The sequence below is a fragment of the Lasioglossum baleicum genome, chromosome 14, assembly GCF_051020765.1.
Source record: "Lasioglossum baleicum chromosome 14, iyLasBale1, whole genome shotgun sequence".
Classification (NCBI taxonomy): Eukaryota; Metazoa; Arthropoda; class Insecta; order Hymenoptera; family Halictidae; genus Lasioglossum; species Lasioglossum baleicum.
This window is the reverse complement of record NC_134942.1, coordinates 8,348,754-8,374,491: the sequence shown is the minus strand read 5'-3', so window position 1 is coordinate 8,374,491 and position 25,738 is coordinate 8,348,754. Positions and strand designations below refer to the sequence as shown.

Genomic DNA, 25,738 nt, shown 5'->3' with positions numbered 1-25,738 from the left:
AATATTAGAAAAATTTAAAGATACTGTTATATTATTTGCAACCTATTAAATATATTAAGAAAGGAAATAAACTTCTATTTCAGTCCAATTTGTTGTAATTCACATAAAAAAAATTTTATTTCGCATAAACCTGTTCTCTAAAATATTCCAAAAATTTGTATTATTTATTTTAGTATGTTTTATAATGAATAAAATTCTCTTCGAGCGAAGTATTTTGTGATATACTGACGGACAGGAATGTCCTGGTTAGTTATTGATTGGAGCCAGTGATTTTAAATTTAAATTTCGGCTTCGAGAATCGATATCTCGAGCAACGGAACGGTCTGTCAGTGGGACAAGCAGACGATATTTACACAGATCGTAACAGTAAGCAAAAGGACGGTGGGCAAGATGGTGGCGGACGAGAAATTGTTTTTCTCGAAAGCCGTCCAACATTTGGCTAGATGTTTAGCCGCAATCAAACCTACACCATGGGAGAAGGTATGCAAATTCTATATCATATGTTACCAGCTAATAAAATGCTGATTATGTTTATACGTGCGTCAAAATTGAACATTTGATCAATGATTAGGTTATTTCTAAGGACCTGTCAGCTGATATCCTGACATGTCATCTTGTGATATAATAGGAAGGACTGCTTACTAACTTCCTTCTACGATTATTAAATGTCAATGACTATTAATTAATATCACTTTTATCGAGAAGAAAAAGGATTCGTCATGCTTCACAGATGTAATTGACTTTTTGCAAAGCTAGAATTTACAACTGTGATTTTACAATTAGAAAGATAAATTATGAATGATAATAAAAATTTTCGAAATAATTCTCGAAAAATCGAAAAATCAGTTGTTATCTGGAGGGTTTTAATTAATGACAAGATTAAATTATGGAATTGCACAGTAATAGAAAAAGGAGGATAATGACCATTTACATTAACAGATAATACCGTTGAGATAAGAAATGTTTCATGTAATAAGTGTTCACATTATATACAGAACACTGAGCTTCTATGATAAAATCAATTGCTAAATAGCAAAGTTCATTCGGTTACTCGCACTTCACTTAACACATAACTGGTTACAGGGAACTCAATATCGTTCCAATGTAAATAAATTTTTATCGAATCAAATAACTACCTCAATGCAAAATAGATATCTGCTAGTTTAGTACACCTTTCTTAACGCTTGGAACTCTAACTTTCAAGTTTTGAGATCGTAAATACAGTCGTCAAAAGTCCTATTTTTACGTTTATGAGGCATAAATTGCATTATTCGGCAGAGTAATTTGCATTATTCGGAAGCATAAAGCTACATGCTGCAGCTACACCTTGTAAACATAAAAACCGGACTTTCTCAGGAATTTCTTTTAGAAGAATTCAAAAACCTTATTAAATAAATAAGAACACTTATAATACACGAGCGGATAACTAAGCAAAACATCCGCCAAGCCCACTCATCATTGAAGAATTGACTAACCGAATTGAAGAACAACTGAACTATTATCAACTAAACTGAACGATCCAATTTTGATGCAGGTAATGCAGTTGTTCAAATTATGCCCACAAGAAACTGGTCAGGGCATATATCGATTGGATCAAAGGGGTCAGGATGCAACCATCGCATTGGGAATATATTTTCTGGAATCTGGTCTACAACATCGGGATCGCATACTAAGTTATCTCCTACGTTTACTGCGTGGTCTTCCCAAGGCTGTTTGGTTGGACGAGATCAGATGTTCTTCTACCGAACGTGTCCCTGTTGCTGAACGTTTCAGTTTCTGTTTGAATACATTGTTCAGTGATATTGCAGCCAGATGTGAGCCGGCACGCGAGGAGATCATAGCTACTCAAGTAGAGATATTAGCAGTTTTAACAAATTTAATAAGGGGGTACAAAGATCAAAATGGGAGCAGAGGAATGCAAGCCAAATGTAAGTATACTTACTTCCAGACTGCGGATCTTTATGCGTTTATGGCTTCTAAAAATTTTCAAAGAAGGGTAGAGTTCAACAGAATTTAGTACAATTTTGATGTATTTCAGATCTGCAAAGGCTACTACCACTTAAAATTCGTTTGCAAAAATTGAAAATTGCATAAACATCCAACGTCTACTTACTTCAGTGTAAAGAGTGTACAAGAATTTACAAATATTTTTTTTTTTCAGTGTCGTTATGCAAAAGTATAGTCCCAGTATTAATCGGTTTGGCACGTTCGATGGGTCGGTTCGCCTGTACAGATCCACCGCTCCTCTGTCGTATTTTCCCTCGACCCGAGGCACCTCTTACGGCATCAAGCTCAGAAACCCGTTTAACATCGGACAAGAAACAACACAGTTTCTCTAATTTCCGGCCAATTATTCCTCGATCCCTAAGTGGTAATCTAAATCCTCATCCAGCCATAGATAACACACCAAATCTATTAACTGGTGATCACGAATTACCCATTGCAAAACGACCTTCATTGCAATCGTATTCGTCAGTACCCTACGATCCAGCCGTATACTTCTTTAGTCGATACGGATCAAGTTTCAACCAGTTCCCCCAGATGCGATGTAACGAAAGTCCTGAGAGGAGAGCTGGGATGCAGTTCAGCGTGGTGCATCTTCAAAGTGTCTTAGCATTAGCCAAGAAACTACTTACTAAAGAAATTCTAACGTTTCTGGACGAGGAAGCTCAACAAGTTGGTGTCGTTTCTTGTATTACAATAAAGTCCACAGTATTGTTCTACTGAAACATTTATGTCCCCTTCAGATATACAATTCTGGTCAGGTGCAAATCTTTCCCTATCGCACGTTCAACGAAACAATGAACCTCGTGATGGTTGCGCTTCTGCGAGAATTGTTGCAAAATCAACGTGATTTGCCTACTCCTTTTACGAGGGATGTGCAGGAGTTTGTGAAAGGTCTTTTCTTATCTGGCCAGACGGAATTGCAATCGCGTCAACACGACGCGAGCGAGAGGGAAGACATGGACACTAATTTTCGCACTGTAAATAGATTCAAAGTGAACGTGATGGCTAATTCCGCGTGCGTCGATCTCTTAGTATGGGCAATCGGCGACGAAACTGGTAAGCGGAAACAAAATTCGAAAATTCGAGGCGTGTATATACGCAAAAGCCTAATTCATTCTAGTGTAGCATAGTAAAACAGTTTCTTTAAAATCTGTCTATGTTATTGGGAAGTATAGGACTGTTACGTTATTTTTACAGTGAGAGACCAGTATGATTTGTCTGCGCTATTCGCAGATATCAGTTCAATGCTGATCGGCGAGGGTATTAGAACTTAGCTTGTGTTGTATTTCGATTGACTACCCTGTGTCTAAAATAACTTTCAATAGTTTTCACTAACGAATATAACTGTTGGCTTTAACTTTCATTTCCACTGGCTGCAACTTTCTTCATTTCACCTTAACCATTCTCTGTCGATTCGTTAATGTAGAAACAAATAATATAATGTCATTGACTTTCTCTGCATATCATCCCTCGAAGCATTGCGTGAATATTGGAGATGTTCAAATACAGTCTATGCTAATGCGATTGTTTACAGGTGCTGATAGTTTATGTGGTCGTCTAGTTGAAAAGATTAACTCGAATCATGGGCCGAAGCTGGTGCTAGCGCATATGCCTTTATTAATGGTGTGCCTCGAAGGATTGGGAAAATTGGCGCAGAAGTTTCCCAATATAGCGAGTACTTCTATTTATTACCTTCGGGATTTTTTGGTTGTGCCATCGCCGATACTTCTCAAACTCCATCGACAGCATAATGGGAAAGGTAGCTCGAATTACTCTTACTGCGAAGCATTAGGTTGTTGCGTGTACAATATCAAGAAATATTAACATTTTTATTGAAGGAAAAGATATGCATGACTCGAAGCAGACAACGTCATCCATACAAACAGCTTTCGAGAAGTTACGTGACGCAGCCATTGGTAATCTCTGCATTGCTTTGGAGGCTGCGCACTCTGTAAATCCAGATTGTGTGCCAGCATTAGTAGCCAGTGTCTCGAATAGGCTATTCGCTGCTGACAAATGTGATGGGTACAATATTTTCCTACTGCTTAACTTATGAGTTTTAACACGTTGCCTGCCGATCCAGCGATCAATACAAATTTTCCATAATCAAAATCGTTTATTTAACGAAACAAATTGCGTTGCAGCAGCCAACGTGTTAATGAATTCCGCTAAAGGTTTGTGTATTAGGTTTTATGATTTCTGATTTATTTTCAATATTTTTAGCGATTCTGACGAGAGATCGAATAGCGAGTTAATTTCGAAAAACATAGTAATCATGTTGGGACACGTTGCCGTTGCGTTGAAAGACACCCCAAAGACTATGCGCACGATATTTCCATTTTTTCAGCAATTATTTTGCCGTACACCGAGCGATCTTGATTTTCTAATCGTCGATCAGTTAGGATGCATGATAATCGCAAAATGCGAGTCAAAGGTTGAGTTCCGATAATAATAACAAAAGACGAGTGCACAATTGATGCTACGCTCCTGTACGATCACTGTACAACAAGCAAATTGCATTCTTTTTGTTTTTTTTACAGATTTACGAAGGGATTATGCAAATGTTCTCTATGTCGCTAGGCTCGAGTACCGCTACGTACGCCGCGAACGATGATCGAAAACAGTATTGTCACGTATCTAAAGCGGTCACGAACGCTCTTGCGAATATAGCAGCTAATCTGCAAGGTGAAACAGATCTGGACGATCTGTTGCTCCATTTGCTCGAACTTTTCGTTCAGCTTGGATTGGAGGGTAAACGTGCCAGCGACAAAGTGTCGAGCAATGTTACCGCAACGGTAATTGAATTTACCAATTACAATCATTGGACTGCATTGGATTGAAAGATTTTAACAATTGAACATGTCAATATATGATTTCTCCTGTATTAAAATTATTAAGGGAAGAAATAACGTTCAATTTAGTTTCTACTACTTTCAATGGATGCAGACAATTTTTATTTTGCATAAAGATCTGCAGTCTAACAATCATGAACACAGACACGTACAGTTCAGTTTTAATCTTTACCTTTCCTGCTAGAAAGCAGCAAGTAGCGCAGGAAATTTGGGTGTGCTCATCCCAGTGATTGCCATATTGGTACGTCGATTACCGCCAATCAGACATCCACAGAAGAGGCTTTTAAAGCTCTTCAAAGATTTTTGGCTTTACTGCGTCGTGATGGGATTTGCCGGTGACCAAGCATCGAGATTATGGCCTGCGGAGTGGTACGAAGGGGTTAAGGAAATTGCTGTGAAGTCACCATACCTCATTTCGCAGACGAGTGCTCGCCTCGAGATGAGAGAACTGCAATACACTTCAGCTGTTCGTAACGACAGCGTCTCGTTGAACGAATTGCAGGAATTGAGAAGTCAAATATTAAAGTTGACTAATAGGTGGGGCTATCATACTCGGTTAGTAGGCGAATTATAATTAGGCAGCTGATTATACTTTGCATGAAGATCCGCTATCTAATTATAATCTTTTATGCTACATTGGTGGATCGTAGAAAGAGAATGATTGTTACAGAACCAACGACATATCCCAGTACGTAACGAAGTTACAATTTGCTCAGTGCACGTATCTATTGTCTGTTTATTGGCTGGAGACGTTAAGGGTGGCGAACAGTCCCGAGCCGAGTTTGCAGCCAATCATGGAGTACTTGTGCGATACCGATTTACAGAAAGAAAAGAGTGGTATGTGGCAGTGCATATGCTGCGTTGCTGATTCCGTTTTCTCGAAATTCAAAGACGTGATGCAGCGTAAACCGAAGGATGAAAGACGGGAGAAGGAACTCGAAAATCATGCTCAATTTCTTCTGGTGCATTTTAATCATGTACATAAACAGATCAGGCGAATAGCTGATAAATATCTCAGCGCTTTAGTAGATGCGTTCCCGCATCTTCTGTGGAACTGCAAGGTGCTTTGGAGTATGTTAGATATATTACAGGTATGCATCTCTGTATTTATTGTACCTGGGGCTTGAAGAATCTTCATTTTTAACTGTTACTAATTATTACTACTTTCTCCAGATTTTATCATTTTCCTTGCAAATTGACCCCAACGAAGAAACACCAATTTTAAGGATACCTGGTACACCGTACAGTATTCAACTAATGGACACACTCGAAGCAAGAGAGGTATACACGCATTATTGTCATACATACAATTATTACATTATATATTATATATATATATATATATATATATATATATATATATATATATATATATATATATATATACATTAATGTTGATTTTTGTAACGCAGATTATCGTGAAAGATTTTACCGCAAGATGTAAAGGCATAGTGCAAGAAGCTATGAAGTGGGCTCCGCAGGCCACCAGATCACATTTACAGGAATACGTGAACCAAATACCATCCTCTGGACTGAAGCACCATTCTGGCCTATGCTTGTCCACAGATTCGGTCCTTGAATTTGTGGATCTCGCTGTACCGCAATCATCTATACCAAATGTAACAACGTTTTCTGCTGTATCAAACTTTTTCAAACGTTTTGATATTAAGAAACTATTTTTCTCTCATAGACTAATTCGTTAGACAAACGACCACGAGGCACGAAAGGAGCTAGCACATGGCTTTTGTCAATGATGTCCACGCGATCGCGATACGCTGGCGAAATAGCGGGAATGCTCTCTTTAGCAGAAACGGAATTTTCAACCACAGAGATATCTCTGGAAGAGAGTAGAAACAAAGTAATCGATCTGCTGATCGATGCTGTTTGGATGGCCTGTCGTTCTCGTAACGACGTCAAACATCGTGGTGCACTTTGGCGTGCCACTGCACTGTTAATCTCTATGCCAGGTAATCTACAATAAATGTTATCTGTAGACTGCGGATCTTCATGCATTTTGTTGGAAAATTTCAAAAATTGAAGATGTCAATAACACCCAGTTTGGTTTCTATTTCTCGCAATCGATGCAGGCATTTTAATTTTGCACAAAGATCCACAGTCTAGTTATCAGCCTGTGGATAAATGTTTCTCGTTTCTTTGACGCACGAAATCGATTTATATTTTCAGGAATACACAGACGTTTATTGCATACAGTAGCTTCCTCGCAGATCGAATTATTTACCCCAGCAGCCATGACCACAGCTGTCGAATGTTGGCAGTGGATACTCACTATCCGTCCAGATCTGAAGTTGCGGTTCTTGCAAGAAATGCTTGTCGCATGGCAATACACCGTGGACAAGAGAATGGGCCTATTCGCACCAGACGAGGAGGAAGTCAGTCCACTGGCAGTGTACGAAGGCTGCAAACTAGGCCCGAATCCTCCACAAATAAAACCTCACGAGATTTGGGTTACCTTTGTTGTGGAACTGATCGAGACCGCCAAGTATTGTTGTCAAGAAACGGTTGACATGATCGTTACTCTGCTACACCGATCGCTGCCAATGACTGTTGGCGCTTGCGGTGAAGAACCTGGAATGAGTCGTCACGTTGCTGCGGTTGGAGTACGCTTTAAGTTGCTCTCTTGCGGATTGCTTCTCCTTCAAGGAGATATTTTGCCAAGGTATCGTGAAGGGTGTAGAGTACCGTCTGATGAGTGAACAGAAGGATAACGAGTTTCGTTCGCAGGACTTTAAGCAAAAATGTATTACGCGAACGCGTTTATTGTAATTGTTTGGACTATTTCTGTCGAGAGCGTCAAGTGCCTACTCAAGAGCTCGAGCAGCTCAGAGAAGACTTGGTCACGCTTATACGTTTCTGGCAGGTAATTTAATAATTATTAATGATCTTGTTACTTGTTACTATTCGATTAATTTTCCGCAGGTAATGCACAGTGATAAAAAGTACTTGGTAATGACTGGGAACGAAGGTGAATTCGAGATGTTAACGCCTCAGTATACAACCAGCGGTTTCGTGAATAGTGAGACAATGGCCTCTTTGAGTACAGGTTTAGGTACAACGGCTACCGAATACTCGAAAACGCCTTCAAGCGTGTGGATTAGCACGGTCCCTATGTCAACCAGTACCAATACTCTCGGAAAGCGTAGTAACCGCAGTAAGCGTGTGATGAACGCCAATGTTTTCGTGAAGGACTACATTAAGAAGAGGAACTTGATTCTGGAATTGCTAGCAGTTGAGATAGAAATGTTACTGGTAAATTTTGAAAGATCTAATACGGCGATTTACAACTGACGTGTGTACGTGTATATATTAATACGCAGGTTTGGAGAAATCCTGGTGGAAGACAGGAGCTTGCGCTACCAGGTGAATCGAGTATCGCAGATTGGCGTGCTAAGGGAATGAACGATAAATGGCGTGAATACACGCGTCTCGCGTGGGAAATCAGTCCTGTTCTTGCAGTATTTTTACCGGTCCGATTGAAATACTCGGAGATCATTATCAAAGAAGTGTGCGGGTTGGTTCGTTTGAAGCCGGTGCCAGTCATGCATGTCCCAGAAGCGTTGCAGTATCTCGTGACCACGGATACATTGCTCAACGACGTACCTGAAGTGAGGCACCATTCATTTTCTTTTTCTTGAAATTGCTCCAAGTAATTAGAAGTACACGATTATGTGTTTCAGTTGGTGTACATGTTGACATGGGAAAGAGTATCACCCATTCAAGCACTGGCATACTTCTCTCGCCAATTCCCTCATCACCCTATTTCGGCGCAGTATGCGGTAGAGGTGCTAAGCAGCTATCCAGCCGATGCTGTACTTTTCTATATACCTCAACTTGTGCAAGCGGTGCGCCACGATTCCATGGGCTATGTGATCGAGTTCATTAAAAAGATTTCGAAACGTTCACAAGTAAGTGATCGAGCATTGTATTTATATTAATCTTGATTTGAATGTTTGCTTTCATTAATCTTGTGTAGGTGGTGGCGCACCAGTTAATCTGGAATATGCATACAAATATGTACATGGACGAAGATAAACAAATTAAAGACCCAGTTCTCTTTGATGTGCTAGACTCTTTAGTGAAGAGTATCTTGGGCTCGCTGTCTGGACAAGCGAAACAGTTTTACGAAAGAGAATTCGACTTCTTCGAGAAGATTACGAATATCTCCGGTGATATAAGGCCGTACCCCAAAGGTCCTGAACGAAAGGCGGCCTGCTTAACAGCTCTGTCCAAGATCAAAGTACAACCTGGTTGCTATTTACCTTCTAACCCTGAAGCCATGGTTCTAGACATTGATTATCAAAGTGGAACTCCTATGCAGAGGTGAGTAATGCTTCGGTATTGTAACTGGAGGTCTCTAATTGCAACCATTATTGTAGTGCCGCAAAAGCACCATTCCTGGCGCGTTTCAAAGTACAAAAATATGGAATTAACGAATTAGAAAACATAGCGTTAGCAGTGTCGAACGGAAAGGCAGACATGAAGAAAGAACCGGAGAAGGAGGCATGGCAAGCAGCCATCTTCAAAGTTGGCGACGACGTTAGACAGGACATGTTAGCCCTGCAAGTGATCAGTATTTTCAAGAATATATTCCAGAAAGTTGGATTGAATCTATTTTTGTTCCCGTATAGAGTAGTGGCCACAGCACCCGGGGTAATTAATCTCTAAATATCATTCTACTCTACATCGTTGTTTAACAATATCCTAATCAAAATCGTCGCATGTTTCAGTGCGGTGTCATAGAATGTGTACCGAATGCAACATCACGCGATCAATTAGGTCGTACTACGGACATCGATATGTATCAATATTTTATCAAACGTTACGGGGATGAAACAACAAAGGAGTTTCAAAACGTGCGTCGCAACTTCGTAAAGTCGATGGCTGCTTACAGCGTTATCACGTACCTCTTGCAAATCAAGGATCGTCATAATGGTAACATTATGCTGGATACAGAAGGACATATTATACATATCGATTTTGGGTTTATGTTCGAAAGTTCACCCGGTGGTAATCTGGGCTTTGAGCCCGATATCAAGTTGACTGATGAAATGGTGCTTGTTATGGGAGGAAAAATGGAGGCCGCGCCCTTCCGGTGGTTCATGGAGCTGTGCGTGCAGGCTTTCCTAGCAGTGAGGTAATTTTCATATTTATATTGATGAATATGCAATTATTTGGTTGCCGATTTATTCTGCATAATACTCTTCGGCTTTAGAAAATTGTGGAAACAGAGTAGCAAATTTTGACTCGCTCCACTATCACAATCTTTCATTGAAAATTTGTGTATAATATTGTTTGTTCTTGCAGACCCTATCAGGAGGCAATCATTTCTTTAGTTTCTCTGATGCTTGACACGGGCCTGCCCTGTTTCCGTGGACAAACGATAAAGTTATTACGCAGCAGATTCGTGCCGACGGCCATTGATCGCGAAGCTGCGGCCTTTATGCTCAATGTAATACGTAGCAGCTACCTCAATTTCCGTACGAAAACTTACGACATGATACAGTATTATCAGAATCAAATTCCCTATTAAATTATATGTTGTTCGAGAGGCTTCCGTTGCGTCGATTGTTCGTTCGCAACAGAGAAATGCATTGTTTCTGAGAAAGAATTGTTGAACGAGTACGCCGTGTATTATATTGTTAGATAATAGCAGTTAATCTAATCTGCTATTTGTACAAACCTCTCAGTGTCAATGTTACTACCAAAACTCACAGAAATTTTATGGAAGCATTTGTGCTCTGTATGTATGTAATAATGTATTATAAAACCCAAGAATTAATTGTATACGCCTGCCAGTCAAGCAGGAGATGTGTATATGAAAAACATTCCTCTGTTTATTATTTATGCACTGTTATCGATTAAACATTAAACGGGAGAATTACTTTAAAAAAAACAACGTCTGCATTATTTACAAAAGTGTGATACCTTCGTATACACGATTCTTATTTAACACAACTTCTTTATTACATACTGCGGCTATACTATGGAATACTTCCGACATATTCGCTTATTCTTAATGGATCTTAATCGCTTTACCTGGTGTGATTGCTTTAAGATCAGTGGCTGGTTTCTTCCTAAAATCAATTGAAGTATTATATTAACCAAGTGCTATGGATTTTTTATATGTTTCGCTTATATTAGACAAATATAAGTATAATTACCCCGCATCTATGTGTTTTTGCTCGTACACCTGAATGGGTGGTTGAACAAGCCGTCTGGCATCACGTGAAAAGTAATATACTTTGGAAGTCTTATGGTACGGTCCTCCAGGTACTTTGGGCTGGGGTTGCGTGCGTGCAGCAAGAAGATTTGTGAACCTTAAACTCTCCACAACAGGTTTCTGAAATACGAATGCTTTCTCAATACAGGTATTTCACAATAAATACCAGGGATGAGCGGGTGTCCGCCCCCACCCCTGATAAATACTATACAACATTTATATCATGTTTTATATAAAAAATGTAGATTGATTCAAAAGTACACATAACCTATAGTATTCTAAGATTTAACCTCCTGACATCAATGAAACCTATGAATGTCGCTGAACGATTCTTACAAACGACAAATAACGAAATAAACATCTAAGAAATGTTGTCACTATAACAAAGTACTAAAAAAAAACAAAACGTTACGTAATTTCTAGAAAAACAAGCAACATATAGAATATTGATTACAGATTGAAGATAAAAGGAATTATGGACTTACACCTCGTATAACATTTCGAAATGCTTGCGTTATCGGCGTTACAGTTCGATTCTCAATACCTCGCGGCATTTCTTTAATTATTTAATGAATCGTTTAACAGTGAACAGGTCCTCTTCTAAACATAGGCACTCAACTTCAATTTGACGACTGAAATCGAACACTGTCAATGTTATTAAATCGCAACTTCGATACTCGAGAGTCGATTGCACTTCAATACTCGAAAACTGAATAATCGATAGTCGACTGCACTTCATTCGACACGTTGCGGTAACGACGCACGACGCACGACGCATCTAATTTGAATTGTATATAGTTCATTGAAAAAAAATATAGATTTGGGTTGGTTATATTACACGTTGCCCTGGATGGAAATAAAGAAATATGATGCATGAAAATTATGTATCATCACACTTTATACATGTAAATATAATCAAGCTTGATCTATCATTCTTTAATCATTCCCGCTTATGACGTTATTAGAAATAATACTAATAATTACATAAATAAATAATAATAATTGACATGGAAATTTTTTCATAATCAAGCCTGATCTATCTATATTTAATCACTCCCGCCCATAATTGTATTGGAAATGAAAATGGAATGCTTCGTATTATTTCCAATAATTAGTTCGCGATATCGAAAATTTTTCAATGACCCGTATAACGACGCCATTGTCATTCAAATACCGGCACCCACGCATAATGAATAAATAATCGTATCTCTCAGTGAATTATGATTATATAAATCATGCATTAAAATATTAAAATATCAAAATATCCATATATCGATTATTTCGATAATCGATCAATCGCCGTGAATCATTCAATGGCGACGCGACTCGGTTTTTCCGAGCTCCTTGTCTTTGTAACCGAGTCACCGCTTGTTTGATAAATATTTGCATAAGTTAACGCCTTTATCGGGAAAACGCAAATAAAGGTATACTTTCCTGAAGCTCGGTGTTGCTATAACAATTTCATTCATGAAGCTGGAATGACGAACAACTCCAATCAAATAACTGGAACTAGTATTACTAGTATATTTGCTATCATTATCGACTAAACAGGTCTGACGATCATGTAATAAATCCATTCATACTTTTTTCCTCATATTGCAACAGGCTAATTCAATTAAATCTGTACTAATGTGGCCCGTTATCTCACGAAATTCCTTTCAGAACTCGGAAAGGAAATAGAAGACGGTAACTCGCTGCGATGAGTTAGCAGATATCAACCATTTCGCGAAGTCAATCGATTTTCCAGGGACATTACTCCGCATGATTTACCGGTGATATCTCTTCCACGATCTAGTGATTCTTATCACTTTTACTAAACGCCATATGAGTCGATTCAACGACGAACAATAGCGTGTTACGTTGGCGAATGAAAATAGGCATGTCCCATTCAAGAGAAGTGTTCCATGGTTCCGGCGATGGACGACGCGATCAATCATTCATTCAAAAGTTCCCCGTGTGCGAACAATTAGTCACATGAATTTCGTCTGCGTCCGGTTCCGCGAAAACGAAGTTTTGGGAACGTGCGGACTATCATGCAACGCATCCTTCGACCGCCATTCTTTAGCCGCCCGGTACCTCTCGCTATTTTTAAAATGATCGCCGTGTTGATTGTTTCTAGAGATATTTCGTGTCGATATATTTATAATGCCTATGATTGTATCGTTATTAATAACATAGACTGCGGATCTTTATACAGTTATAGCAAAATTGAGTAGATGAAATTCAATGATTTCTCCTCTATTGAGATCATTAAGGGAAGAAATAACATTCAATGTAGTTTCTACCTCTTGCAATCGATGCAGACAATTTTTATTTTGCCTAAAGAACTATTAAAGAAGAACTATACATTCACTTGCAAAACTGCATCAGAGCAGCTCTAATCGCTTCATCGCCCACCATAATTATATTAGACTCCGGATGTTTATACAAAATAAAAAATTTTGTGCATCAATTGCAAGACGCAGGAGCTAAATATAAATTTATATTCTTCATTAATAGTTTTAATGTGTTGAAAATATATATTAGAATGATTGCATAAGTTCGTGCCCGATTTGAAAATAAAAAAATTCAATGTTTAAATTTTGATGTTAAATGTTAAATTAAATTTTTTAATTTTAATTTAACCAATCTTTAACCAAATCTTCAAAATTTAACCATTGTATTTTATTTTCAAAAAGGGCACGAATTTATGCAATTATCAGATATATATTCATACATGTTTTAAATTGAACTTGTTCATTTTTGTTATAAATGCATAAAATCCGGAGTCTAGTAATTATTGTACTGCGGATCTGTGCGCGGAATAGTAATTTGCAATCATTTTTGGCAGGGGTGGTAGGTTTGTTTCAAGCCTGAGCACATTTTATTTATTACGTTGGTCTTATCAAATACGTGGAAGTGCCCACGGGTCTTATCAAGAGTTATGTTACCGCAAGCGGGATTTCATTTATACGGGTTGGCGTACGCGAAAGCTGCGTTCGGATCGGATTTCCCCGCGGGGGAAATGCTCCGATCAACATTTTTATCATCAATTGCAAACAAAATTGTAATGTATTAGGTAACAGTTGCAAAAAATACATCACACAGTTCACTGCTTCAAGGTATATTGATTCGAGATATATTGATTAGTTTTTACGATGCAACGGTATTTGTACTTTGATAAGCGACGTTCTTCGTCCTGTATGCCATCCGTATATTTAGCGATAGTAACACGTTTTCTATTAATACTTGATACAATCGATAATGGGTTTCCCACTCGATCGAATATTTGGAATGATGAGTGAGCATCTTGATTCAACAGGTATACTGTGACTACGCAAAATTTGCAACGTCACAATACCAAGCTTTATTCCGAAGAATGGGTGTTATCTGTTCAGACAGTCTGCTTATGAACTAAGCTGGTTGGGTTTCCCCAGGGCTTACTTTGCGTAGGACCTCAAACTATGAATGAATTAAACACGCGTATGACAATGGCCTACTTTGTTGTAGTTTCAGTATGATAAGCAGAGGTCTTTATGCACACGTTCATTTCTCTGTTCACTTTTACGTAAATTAGAGTCAGCGAAAAATGTTCCCCTGTTCTTAGAAGTTGCCCAGTTAAAGGATTAACCCCTTGCTGTATTTTAACAAGTCAGACTTGATGAAGATTTGAACAAAGTCTAACACACATGAATGTTACGCGTTTCTTTCTAGATGAAATACAATTTTAGATGAATTAAAATGAGAATGTAGCCACACAAGAAATACAAATTTTCTTTTCTCTTCTACGACAGTCCTCGCACGATCATTCGCGTCAATGATCGAGACGTGAATCCCAGGAGGTCTCAATTTAAAAGTCACCTAGTTAAAGAATGAAGGAAAATGCAAAAAGATCAATCTTTTGAAAATGTTCATAGCTTGTTAATTTTGCAGACCAGGGTAACATCTTCAAAAGCAGCAGGCCACAGGATTTCTTCGAGTCCTCAACGATGATCCGCGTCAATGATTAAAACGTAAATCCCGAGAGGTCTCAATTTAAAAGTCACCTAGTTAAAGAATTAAGGAAAATGCAAAAAGATGGATCTTTTGAAAATGTTCATGGCTTGTTAATTTTGCAGACCAGGGTAACATCTTCAAAAGCAGCAGGCCACAGGAGTTCTTCGAGTCCTTAACGATCATCCGCGTCAATGATCAAGACATGAATCGCAGGAGGTCTCAATTTAGAAGTCACCTAGTTAAAGAATGAAGGAAAATGCAAAAAGATCAATCTTTTGAAAATGTTCATCGCCTGTTAATTTTGCAGATCAGGGTAACATCTTCAAAAGCAGCAGGCCACAGGAGTTCTTCGAGTCCTTAACGATGATCCGCGTCAATTATCGAGACGTGAATCCCGGGAGGCATCAATGAATCCCCAATCTGCTTCATCGATCGCCCGTCAATAGTTCCATTGTCAACAAGCAGAAGATCCTCCGGGGAAAACCGTCTGAGTAACGTTCACCTAGATCACTTATCAAAGCTGTGTCCTTGTTCGTAGGGTCTATGGGCCCGGCATCGGTAAACACTAAACACACGGCATTACTGCGGAAAGTCTAATCTTTCGGGAAACCCGTTTTGCGGGCGAATCGTCTGCGAAAGAAGACTTATCTGGATCACGTGCGGCGACCTGTGTGGAACGCCCGTACAAATTTGCTTTGATGCCCACGTCGCACACGGAGAAGTGGCAGAGAGAAATGCGGTAAATACGAGTAGAATACAACCGGAGAGTGACTCAGTCGTCTCGTGGCTCTTGATCGATCCACACGTCGCGAACTTTCCTGCTGGCTTGGGACTTGTTTCGATTTTTGTATCGTCCTGTCTGCTCGAGGACGCTCCAAGTATCCTGTCGTCACTGGACCATCGAGCTGTTCTCTACTTTTTCGTTTTCGACGCCGACTCTTTTGCCAAAACACCGTGGTGACCAAGTGAATTTGACAGAACCCTCGTGTTTGAGAAGCAACACTTGAGAGGAGGACCATCGACAGCCACGCGGCAGAAGCTGCAAAGGTAAACTATAGCTATACAATATTCCTCGCGACGCTGCGACAAGTGTGAATTGCGGGACTTCAATGCTCCGTTATTGCACTTTTGCTTCTTCCGAAAGTAGCTGAAGATCGATCGTTTTGTTGCAATTTGTTGGTTTATGAATGAAAGTGAAATTGGTCGGTTAAAAATCCTTGAATTTAATCAGGATCATTGAAGATCTTCCGTAATGCACTTGACATCTTGCGTGGACAACGCTCCAGAGATCGGCTGTTATGGCAGTCGCCCGTGACCGGTTTTTAATTCTTTAATTTATGGTTATTCGCGTCGCAGAGATGCGAGAGGAATTATTCGAGAAATTTATTTTTTTGAAGATGTAGTTGTTATTTCGAAAATGACATTTACGATTTACCCTTTATCATTACACAATCGAAGTGAAGTAATTCATGAATCTTCGATCGAAATGATAGTCTTCACGCTTTTGTAGCTTCCATTGGACGAAGCAGGTGTGCCTCGTTTCTTTCTATAATTATGTTCTGTCTTTCACATATTTCTCGTAACCTTCGATTCCATTTCTCTGTCCGCAAAATGATGTAATTGGATGAAATCATTTGATAGTGACCCTGGCATTCGGAAAGGTGTAGGCGGTCGTGGTCCAATGTTGTTTGAATTCGCCAAAATCATCGACCACGCAATTTTCTGCAGAGTTGTGCAAAATATCTTTCATTTTTATCTGATATATTTATTTGACAACTCAATTTTATGTTTATATTTGTGAAAATGGTTTTCTTCAATCTTAGTGACAAGATGTTTGAACGAATATTAAAACTAATTTAAAACTTGCTGACAATTGCGAACAAGTTTATTTTTCATCAGATAATATGAATTTACGAATAATGCTGATACTAATCTTTTTCTTTTTCCACCTCTTATATTCATCTTACATACAGTGGCTGTACAAAGTACTCGTACACCCTTTAAAACAGAGTAACTTTTTTATAATTGTACAAAACGACCAAACTGAACTGATCAAAAGTCGTGTAAAACTACGATTTTCACCATTTTTAACCGCTTGTAGCTCGTGTGTATGTTAATCGATTTCAATTAAATTGTCAGCATGTGTATTACTAAGATACATTTACAAAACATATATTTTAAATTTTCATTAAGGACCCAAATAAAAAAGTTTGAAAAAACGCCTCTTTTATGTTTGCATGTAACCTTGTAAATTAAAATTTTTGGAAAATCTTGTTTTCATATCATTTCGTAAACCAATGCTTCTAATTGATTATAAAAGATCAGGTCGCGTTTGGTACAATTATAAAAAAGTTATTAGTTCGTAAAAGGTGTACTTTGTACTTCGTACACCCACTGTATAAATTATAATTAAAATAATTCATTGATGATTAAAAACGAATTACATTGTAGTAGTACAATTGAATGAGAGATCAGAATTCCAAGTTACATTGTAATTTAATTGAACAAAGCGACTGAATTTCGATTTACGAAATAATTGAATGCAACTAAATTTAACTACTTCGCAATTATAATTCGTCAAGTATAATTCAACGGTAATTCAAAAACACATTTCAGAAGGATATAGACAGAACTAAAAGTACGGGCCACAGAATTCTAATTTAGCCTTACAATTCTATCTAGCGATTGCAGAAGCGACTTCGATGCTAATAAAAGACACACTTCAAATAACTATACATCAATAGAAGCAATGAAAATTAACTATCGATCGTTCATATTCGTTTCATCGGAACTGCGTCATCGAAAGTGTGTACCAACACGTGTGTGCAAAATGTATGACGAATTAGCAAGGTTTACTGTTCACGGAACTAGTTCCATAAACTCGCGGATAACAATGCGTTGACAGCGTTGGTGATTATCAATTTTTCTAGGACGGCGACACAGTCACAGGTGACACATACCGTTCGGTAACGACAATATAATTCGGAGCGATTGCTTTATTATTCTCTCGACTGTGATTGTGTTTCCCTGAACGATTAAGAGAACCTGCGAGAAACACGCTCGTTCGTTCTTTACGAATCGAACAAATTCAATCACATAGTTTTAAATGTACAAACGATATATGTGCAGATTCTACGTGAAATATGAATGTCTGATAAAATCATTCTTCAGCGTGATTAATAGAAGACATTTCTATTAAGTAGAATGATGAATGACTTGCCGCAGGCATGGCACAATAATCGAATGAGTGTAATAACTCGATTGCGGATCTTCTTGTAGGCCAATTTTAAGAAAATTGTTCTTGAAAATTTTCAAAAGCCATAAATCCATAAAGAACCGCAGTCTACTGATAACAGACCGCGGATTTTATGCATTTATGACAAAAATGATTACGTACAATATAAAGCAGTGGACATATTCAAAAGATTTAAAGACATCAGCGCGTTAGTTCCAGCTTAGTAAGTTAATTAAAAGAAGTAAGAAGTTTCTATTTGGCTCCTGTGTCTCGCAATATATGTAAACAATTTTGATTTTACATAAAGATCCGCAGTCTACTGATAACAATAATGAGAATACGGTTAGGTGAGAATAGCGGTTATGGAGCCCGATAATCTGAAATGTAAAATAGCCTACCAATTGCATTCTTGAACATTTCGCACCGACCTAAATTTGAAGAACGAGGGTCACTAAATTTGCGTAAACATTCACAGTCTATTTACAGCTCTCTGCTAAAATTTGCATAACTATCTAGTCTATTTATAGCCATTTATTCAGACGTAATTATAGTCAATAGCTCTCAATTAAAATTAGCATAGATATTTGCAAATCTATTTGGACTCTTCGCAGAATAAAACAGAGATATAACAATGACGGTCGCGCTGTAGATTGCATTATTAATACGATCGGGAAAACTAGGAGCGATTACAGTATCGAAGACAAACAAACCACCCTGTATCTCTCGATGTGCGAGCAACAATAAAAATCAATGCTGATGCGCATCCTCTTATCTTCGCGTAAGGTCGTCGATAGATTACAACGCTATTGATCATGCATCAAAGTATTATCTTCGTCGAATATCACCCTCTCCCGAGATGCTAGAAGAACGTTGATTCCTTCTACTCCGTAATGGTCTTCTATCCATGAAACGATGACTAACATCGCTGGGGTCATCGAGCTTGCGATCTTCAGGGAATTCCGCTTTCAGACATAGCAAAGCTGCGCGTTATGCCGATGCAATATACGGCTTAAAGGTCAACCTTTACGAGGATGCGACTCGGTGTAGTTACAGTTGGACATCAAAGCGCGTCAGAGGCCTTGGATAATTGAAGTACGGAGATTGGTTACTCATTTCGCGTCGATTACATCCACATCTTCTCGCGAATATTTCTGCAAAAAGCTTCGGGAAAAAAATCAATGGCTCTTGAAATTCTTCGGCCTGCATCTCGGGATGCAGAAAACACGAAAGGATTTCAACAACCGTTAAACGTTTCTGTTCCTATGCGAATGCAGTTGCTAAAAATTCGAGTCGTGACTGCATTTCCAGATCCGAAGAGAGTCGCGGTCACTATATCGGGTTCGGATGCATTTATCGTATTATTATCGCATATTATCGTTTATGCATTTGACATACGCTATGGAGCGTAGACGTAAAAACAAGTTCAAACGACTCGATGACTCAATGAACTCGACTTTAAACGCTTCGTTCATCCTAATCCCGTGAGGAGTCGAAACCCGGTTTATATCCGACGTGGGTTTTCCCAGTGGATTCTCTCGCACAACCGCAACATTATCTCTTACAATGCTTACAAGGACCGGTGACGTCTTTGCGGCGTCTCTCGCATTGTCGTGAAATTACTGGACATTAGCCCAGACAATAATACCGATCGTTCTGACCAGTGAACAAAGGAAATCCATTGCTTCTATTAACTGTGAGCTGACCGCCAAGAAACAAAATGAATAATGACGCAAGATAGATTCCTGTTTTATAGAAATTCGCGTCTACATACATATAATCTGTCTACGTAATCTATCTAGGTCCCTTCGAAACAGAAAGATTTTTAATTAATTCAAAAAAATGTTCATCGAATTTATCCGTACCATAATTAATGCCTCAGTCGGAATAAATTCTTGCAGCCAATAAAAAAAGATCTACCCCGCGATGGAAGTTTATATTATATATAAATGCAAAAATTTTATAATAGCTGAAAGCATAAAACTGATGCAAAAATTTATTGAGTGACTTCATATCCCGTTATGTCTACGCTATGAAAACCGGTCAGACTCCCAATAATCGCAATCCGCAAATTGCAATTTGTATAAGAAGCTTGTGTAACGAGCCATCAATCATTTCAACACGAGGATTCTTTAAATACTTTGTCATTTGCATAATTCAATTATTTATTTGCAACTTGGAAGCTTAGGCACGGAAGCCTGATGCCAGCTATAGGCGTGCGATCGGAAAGCAGTCTGAACAGTCTCCAAAAATTAATAACAGGAAGAATCGCACGTTTTCCTCGTGCGTAATAATTGTTTATGTTCAACGAACCAGGAACTGCACACGCGATACTATACACGCGACGACATTCCTCCGCTTCCTTTAACGCATTAAAATCCTTGTCGCTCGGCTGGTTGCGGTTTGTCGTCTAATTTATCGTTTTAAAAATTAGCAGAGATTGCAGACCGCAATCAAAAGCCGCAATAACACGAGCTAAATAGGAAATTTATAAGGTCATGTGTTTGCATGGAATAGCGATAATCTCGAGGTGACGTCACAGGAAAGTAGTTAATTGAAAGCATTGTCGTAAATAGGATCGGCCACTCTTATCGACAGATACGTTTTCCAATTAACACTTCCGGCCTCCGATCGCTACCTCTGCCTCCATTTTCGCTAAACAATAAGATCTTCGTTTCGTAAGTAGTAAACGTCTTCCACGCTCGAGCATTTTTTCAGCTCGAAAGGATAGAGATCTGAGAAACATCGATACAATAGCTTGGCATAGTATGTAAATCGGATCACCTCGTTAACGGGATTCAGCATGTGAACGAATGATTCGCAAGAATGATTGACAGGAATGATTCGAATCTGCGGTGGCGCTAAACGAGTTTCGTGATTTTATTTATGGAAAAATCAATGTGTCGATGATACCGTGTCCGATTGCTCAAAAATACATAAAATCCGGAATCTAATTATACGAGTGAGTAGATGCAATTTGAAACAATAAGGGAATTAAAAGAATTTAAGAATGTCTGTTGAATTGTTAATACCGCTCGCGAGGGAATCGCGAATCAAAGTCAACGTTCTATATTCGATGATAACGTATTAATAAAAAAACAAGTGGATACCCAACCAGCTAGCAGCGGTAAAATGTTGGAAGAACCGGTTTATTGAAATCTCATTCCATCAGACCCTAGACGGCTTCAAAATCTTCTATATTTCTTCACCAGCATGTACACAATAAAATCGTTGATCTTGCAATAACGTTATCTAAAAATCTTGATGCAATCAGACCCAGTTGCCATAATGTCCGGTAGGAATTACCATCGGAAACAATAATTACATGGACAGCTTACACAGACGGACTATAATGCGAAACTGTCGCATAAATCTTCCATATGAACGGTAAAAATAGTTCGGACAGTTACCGGCTTCCTAAAAAGTGGAAGCACAATAGAATTGCACTCAATTAGTCGTTCAAGGTTAATTTTCTTAGCAACTTTGCATGGAAATTATGACGAGGCTGCTTCGCGACGACCTTGATTCGTTAAATTGGTTTTTTGTAAAGGATTCGAGAACTTTTTTCAATCCTTTCTCAACAGAACTGTATCTGCTAATTAGCAATTATATAATTAACTTAATCGGTTCACTGTCGAATTTGATACTCACCAAATTGGCCGATGATAATTATAAAAGAACATTCGCAGTCTAATAATTAATAATGTTCGTTCTGTTCTTACAGAGATGATGTTCAAGCTGATGTTCGTCGGCCTTCTGGCCTGCAGTTCCGGTCAGTTGATCTATCCAGATGAGTTCGAGATGTTGAAGTCATCGGTCCAGCCTCCAGTGATGTACACTCTTGGTCGTCAAAGACCTCCTGTACAGAATTTTCCTCCTGTACAGAATATTCCTCCTGTACAGAATATTCCTCCTGCAACAAGTATTAAATATGCTGTACCATCTCCGATACCAAACCGAGCACCTACTAGAAGACCTATGCCGACAATACCACCGCAACTCTCCTCCGCAAATGCTGCAGCTGCAGTCGAAGATAATGTACTGCAAGACTGGGACGAACATGTAAGCAAATCAAGGATCAAAAGTGCTCTTACCACTTTTTAACCCTTAGCACTAAGGCGCCACTAAAAATGGCTCTACCATTATTCAAAATATTGTTTAGATTATTAAATACATCGGTATCTAATTAATTACTAAACATTTAGGTATGAGGCATTATACCAATTTCATATTCATGAAATTCTAAAAAACACAGGGAATGGAAACATTCTAGATCGAAAGAAATGTTTAATTTTCGAGTTGAAATAGCTCCGAGTACAAATGTGCTCCATTTAAAACTTGAACTGGAATTTCATACTTGACTTCATCTTCACGAAGAAGATAATTAGTACTACGTGTTTGAATTACAGGTGAACAGTATCATCGTGAAAGGACTGATAAAGTTCAGTCTGGACGTCGAGCGAGAAATCTATAGGACCAAGGGTACTTCGTTGATCGAGCAACAAGACAACATAGTCTTCTCGCCGATCAGTATTGCGGTAGCCTTGGCGATTGTCCTCGCGGGTTCTGCAGGCAGAACCTTCAACGAGGTCTCCAGGGTCCTTGGACTTGAGTCTGGAGTTGATATCTCGAGGAACTCGGAGGTTGTTCATCAGATGTTTGGCATATTGATGGCTCAGCTTCACAGCAATTTGGCAAACACTGAAGGACCTCGTGTGGACTTCGCTACGGCCGCGTTTGTGCAGGTACGATCATTTTCTCATTTCGGCTGGAAAACATTCTATAAAATGTTATTAACAATGAATTTATGTCCGTGCATTAGGACAGCTATCCAATTCTCCGAGAGTTCGAAACGATCAGTCGATCTGTGTACGGAAACGAGGTGATAAACGTAGACTTCGCAAGAAGTGGAAGATCGATCCAGCAAAGGATCAATGCATGGGTGAAAGAGAAGACTAGGGGCAAGATCGACAGTATCCTAAACGATGTACCATCTCCGGACACTACGTTGATTCTTTTATCAGCGCTTTATTTTAATGGGGAGTGGAACCAGCACTTTTTGGAAGGGGCTACGAAGAGGTTCGTTCTTTCATCCTCAAAAATCCGCTTCATATGGAATCATACTTTACATACATTTCTTTTTAATCATTCAGGAAGCCATTCTTCATCGAGCCAGACCTGCCCATGGACGTAGACATGATGTACAACGGCGGTCAATTCCCATTCTACGAAGACAAGCAATTAGGCGCGAAGATCATCGGTTTGCCTTACAAAGGCCACCAGACTTCAATGTACGTGGTTCTACCAAACGCGAAGGGAGTTAAAGCTCTGCGTGGTTTCCTGAGCCAATTATCCTTGAACAACATCGAGAGCCTGATAAACAACACGAAGAACGAGACCTGCATCGTCGGTCTTCCTAAAATGAAGCTCTCCAGCACTCTGAGCCTGAGGGCGACTCTAGAAAGCTTGGGTTTGACGTCTTTGTTCAATCCAGCAGTTGCTGATCTGAGTCTAATCTCTCAAGGTGTGAACGGTGCTACATCATCGCCAGTGGATCGAACTGAACCAACTCGTCAGACGCCACAGTACCAGAACAATGGTGATGTAATGGTCAGCCCGAGATTTGGTGAACAGGTTAGAAGAAATCACTTCGTCTACCAGGACAAGAACCGTGGCTACACAGTGGAGCAATGGTCGACCGGGTTTTCCATCAAGAAATCCCGAAAGCGTCGCAGTTCCGAGGAGGCTCAGAAGACTGAAGAGAGCAAGGATTCTTATAAAGTGGAGGGGTCCGAGGCCGCAGAACCGAAGGTCGTAAATCTCGAGGCGAACAAGTACCGTTTCCAGGAGAGACAAAGATCCAGGAGACAAAGCAGACCGATCGACCAGAACTTTCTTAACTTTATAAAAAACCGGAATTTCCCCTCGTACGGCTTGGATGCTCTTAGGAACTCCGCGAACCTGGTGAACCCGCATATCTTCGCGTCAGATGTGCTCCACAAAGTGGAGATCGACATCACGGAAACAGGTACAGAGGCTGCTGCCGTGACTGGCGTGATTCTTGAACGTGATGGAAACCAGAAGAGACTCGTGGCGAATCGGCCGTTCCTCTTCTTCATCAGGCACGATCCCACGGGACTCATCCTCTTCTGGGGCACCGTGAACGCCCCCACGCCTAACTACTGAGTGATACAGTGATCTAATCAACTTTTTGCGATGAAATGATCGCCGCAGGAGGAATCTCGCTGCACGAGGTCACGATTAGTACCTTTTTGTAGACGCCCATGAACGGGAACTTGCGACCTGGTGAGATGTTAGGTAACGAGGGTAAAGACGTCTTTTGCAAGACGAAGTTTTAACGTCTGGAATAAGACGTCTTGTTTCAGACGTGAGACGTACACAGAAGTCGCTGAACATGTAAAAATTGGAGGAAGGCATAACTTCGTGTTCTAAAAGATCTGAATGTTTACTAATTGTAAGTAAACACATTACTCAATAGGACTCTGATAACGTGTCTGGTCATCGCTGACTTTTCTACTTACGTAAGTAGTAGAACTCTGAAACACAGCTGTATGTATAACTGATAAGTAGACTGAGAGCATTTATGGAAATTTAGCTGTAGCCGAGTGTCCAAGGTAGAATAGAATTTTTTTTTAAATGCAGGCTGGCCCAAAAGTCACTTGACTGACGTTAATAATGATTAGACTGCGGATCTTTATGCAAAATAAAAATGTTCTGCATTGATTGTGGGCAGCAGGAATAAAATAAAAATTGATTTCATCCCTTAACGATTTTGTTGCGTTAAAAACAACGTTACAACATTCTTAAATTTTTCTAATTTTTTATTGTTTTATATTTTATCCAGCCAATTTCTTCATAAATGCATAAATATCCGCAGTCTAATAATGATATTCGAGCCGAGTTCAAAGGCGTCGAACCTTAAAATACACAGTATTGAGCATGAAACGAATATTGGTACTTACGAATACCGACCTGATCGTGACCTCCGCATCTTACTTTCTATTTAATCAATACTATTTGCCATTGCTTACTGCGGTAACTTCGACCATGTTTGTGTATGCATCTGTCTTCATGGACACTGTTGACCATGCGGGCGAGTTACGTGAAAGGATTGAGTAAATGCTTGCTTGGTTCACAGCGCCATACCATTGGGAGAGATGCTTGTACATGACTTATTTATATCATTTTCCTTGATTCGTCGCCATCGTAGATTCTACGACATTATTAATCGCGCCATAATCGTTTATGGTAGATACATCTGTATTCCTAATAAAACAGTATTTTCGAAATGCTTCGCAATGTCTGTATATTATTCGTACATTATTGAACGCTAAACTCAGTAGTGTCAACATTCCGTTATTAACTAAAAGGATTGTTTTATATAATCGTGATGAATAAACGGTTCCAAAATAC

The 25,738-nt window shown here is 39.2% G+C and overlaps 3 protein-coding genes across 4 annotated transcripts; 2 read left to right on the top strand and 1 right to left on the bottom strand.

Moving 5' to 3' along the window:
* The first annotated feature begins 322 nt into the window (after nucleotides 1-322).
* Nucleotides 323-11,300, top strand: Pi4kiiialpha (phosphatidylinositol 4-kinase III alpha). 2 transcript variants are annotated; one of them, XM_076438101.1, is made up of 22 exons: nucleotides 323-480; nucleotides 1,535-1,928; nucleotides 2,162-2,676; nucleotides 2,748-3,063; nucleotides 3,542-3,766; nucleotides 3,846-4,032; nucleotides 4,231-4,441; nucleotides 4,548-4,802; nucleotides 5,044-5,396; nucleotides 5,530-5,950; nucleotides 6,033-6,140; nucleotides 6,272-6,478; nucleotides 6,550-6,826; nucleotides 7,044-7,536; nucleotides 7,602-7,737; nucleotides 7,797-8,126; nucleotides 8,195-8,482; nucleotides 8,555-8,782; nucleotides 8,851-9,197; nucleotides 9,254-9,527; nucleotides 9,605-10,011; nucleotides 10,182-11,300. In XM_076438101.1, exons 1-22 carry the CDS (start codon nucleotides 391-393, stop codon nucleotides 10,405-10,407), a joined length of 6,288 nt encoding a protein of 2,095 aa, XP_076294216.1. In that variant the 5' UTR covers nucleotides 323-390; the 3' UTR covers nucleotides 10,408-11,300. The 2 variants fall into 2 exon arrangements, with proteins under 2 accessions (XP_076294216.1, XP_076294214.1); XM_076438099.1 differs by having other exon boundaries at nucleotides 5,044-5,414.
* On the bottom strand, nucleotides 10,782-11,763 carry LOC143215753 (NADH dehydrogenase [ubiquinone] 1 alpha subcomplex subunit 7). Its single transcript, XM_076438164.1, has 3 exons — nucleotides 11,583-11,763; nucleotides 11,039-11,217; nucleotides 10,782-10,951 (listed from the first exon to the last, which is right to left on the bottom strand). The coding sequence occupies exons 1-3, from the start codon at nucleotides 11,649-11,651 to the stop codon at nucleotides 10,891-10,893; spliced, it is 309 nt and encodes a 102-aa protein (XP_076294279.1). The 5' UTR covers nucleotides 11,652-11,763; the 3' UTR covers nucleotides 10,782-10,890.
* A 2,219-nt stretch (nucleotides 11,764-13,982) lies between these two features.
* On the top strand, nucleotides 13,983-25,737 carry LOC143215737 (serine protease inhibitor 28Dc). Its single transcript, XM_076438130.1, has 7 exons — nucleotides 13,983-15,089; nucleotides 15,195-15,288; nucleotides 15,380-16,119; nucleotides 22,029-22,366; nucleotides 22,714-23,049; nucleotides 23,127-23,383; nucleotides 23,458-25,737. The coding sequence occupies exons 4-7, from the start codon at nucleotides 22,031-22,033 to the stop codon at nucleotides 24,488-24,490; spliced, it is 1,962 nt and encodes a 653-aa protein (XP_076294245.1). The 5' UTR covers nucleotides 13,983-15,089; nucleotides 15,195-15,288; nucleotides 15,380-16,119; nucleotides 22,029-22,030; the 3' UTR covers nucleotides 24,491-25,737.
* Nucleotide 25,738: the final 1 nt, after the last annotated feature.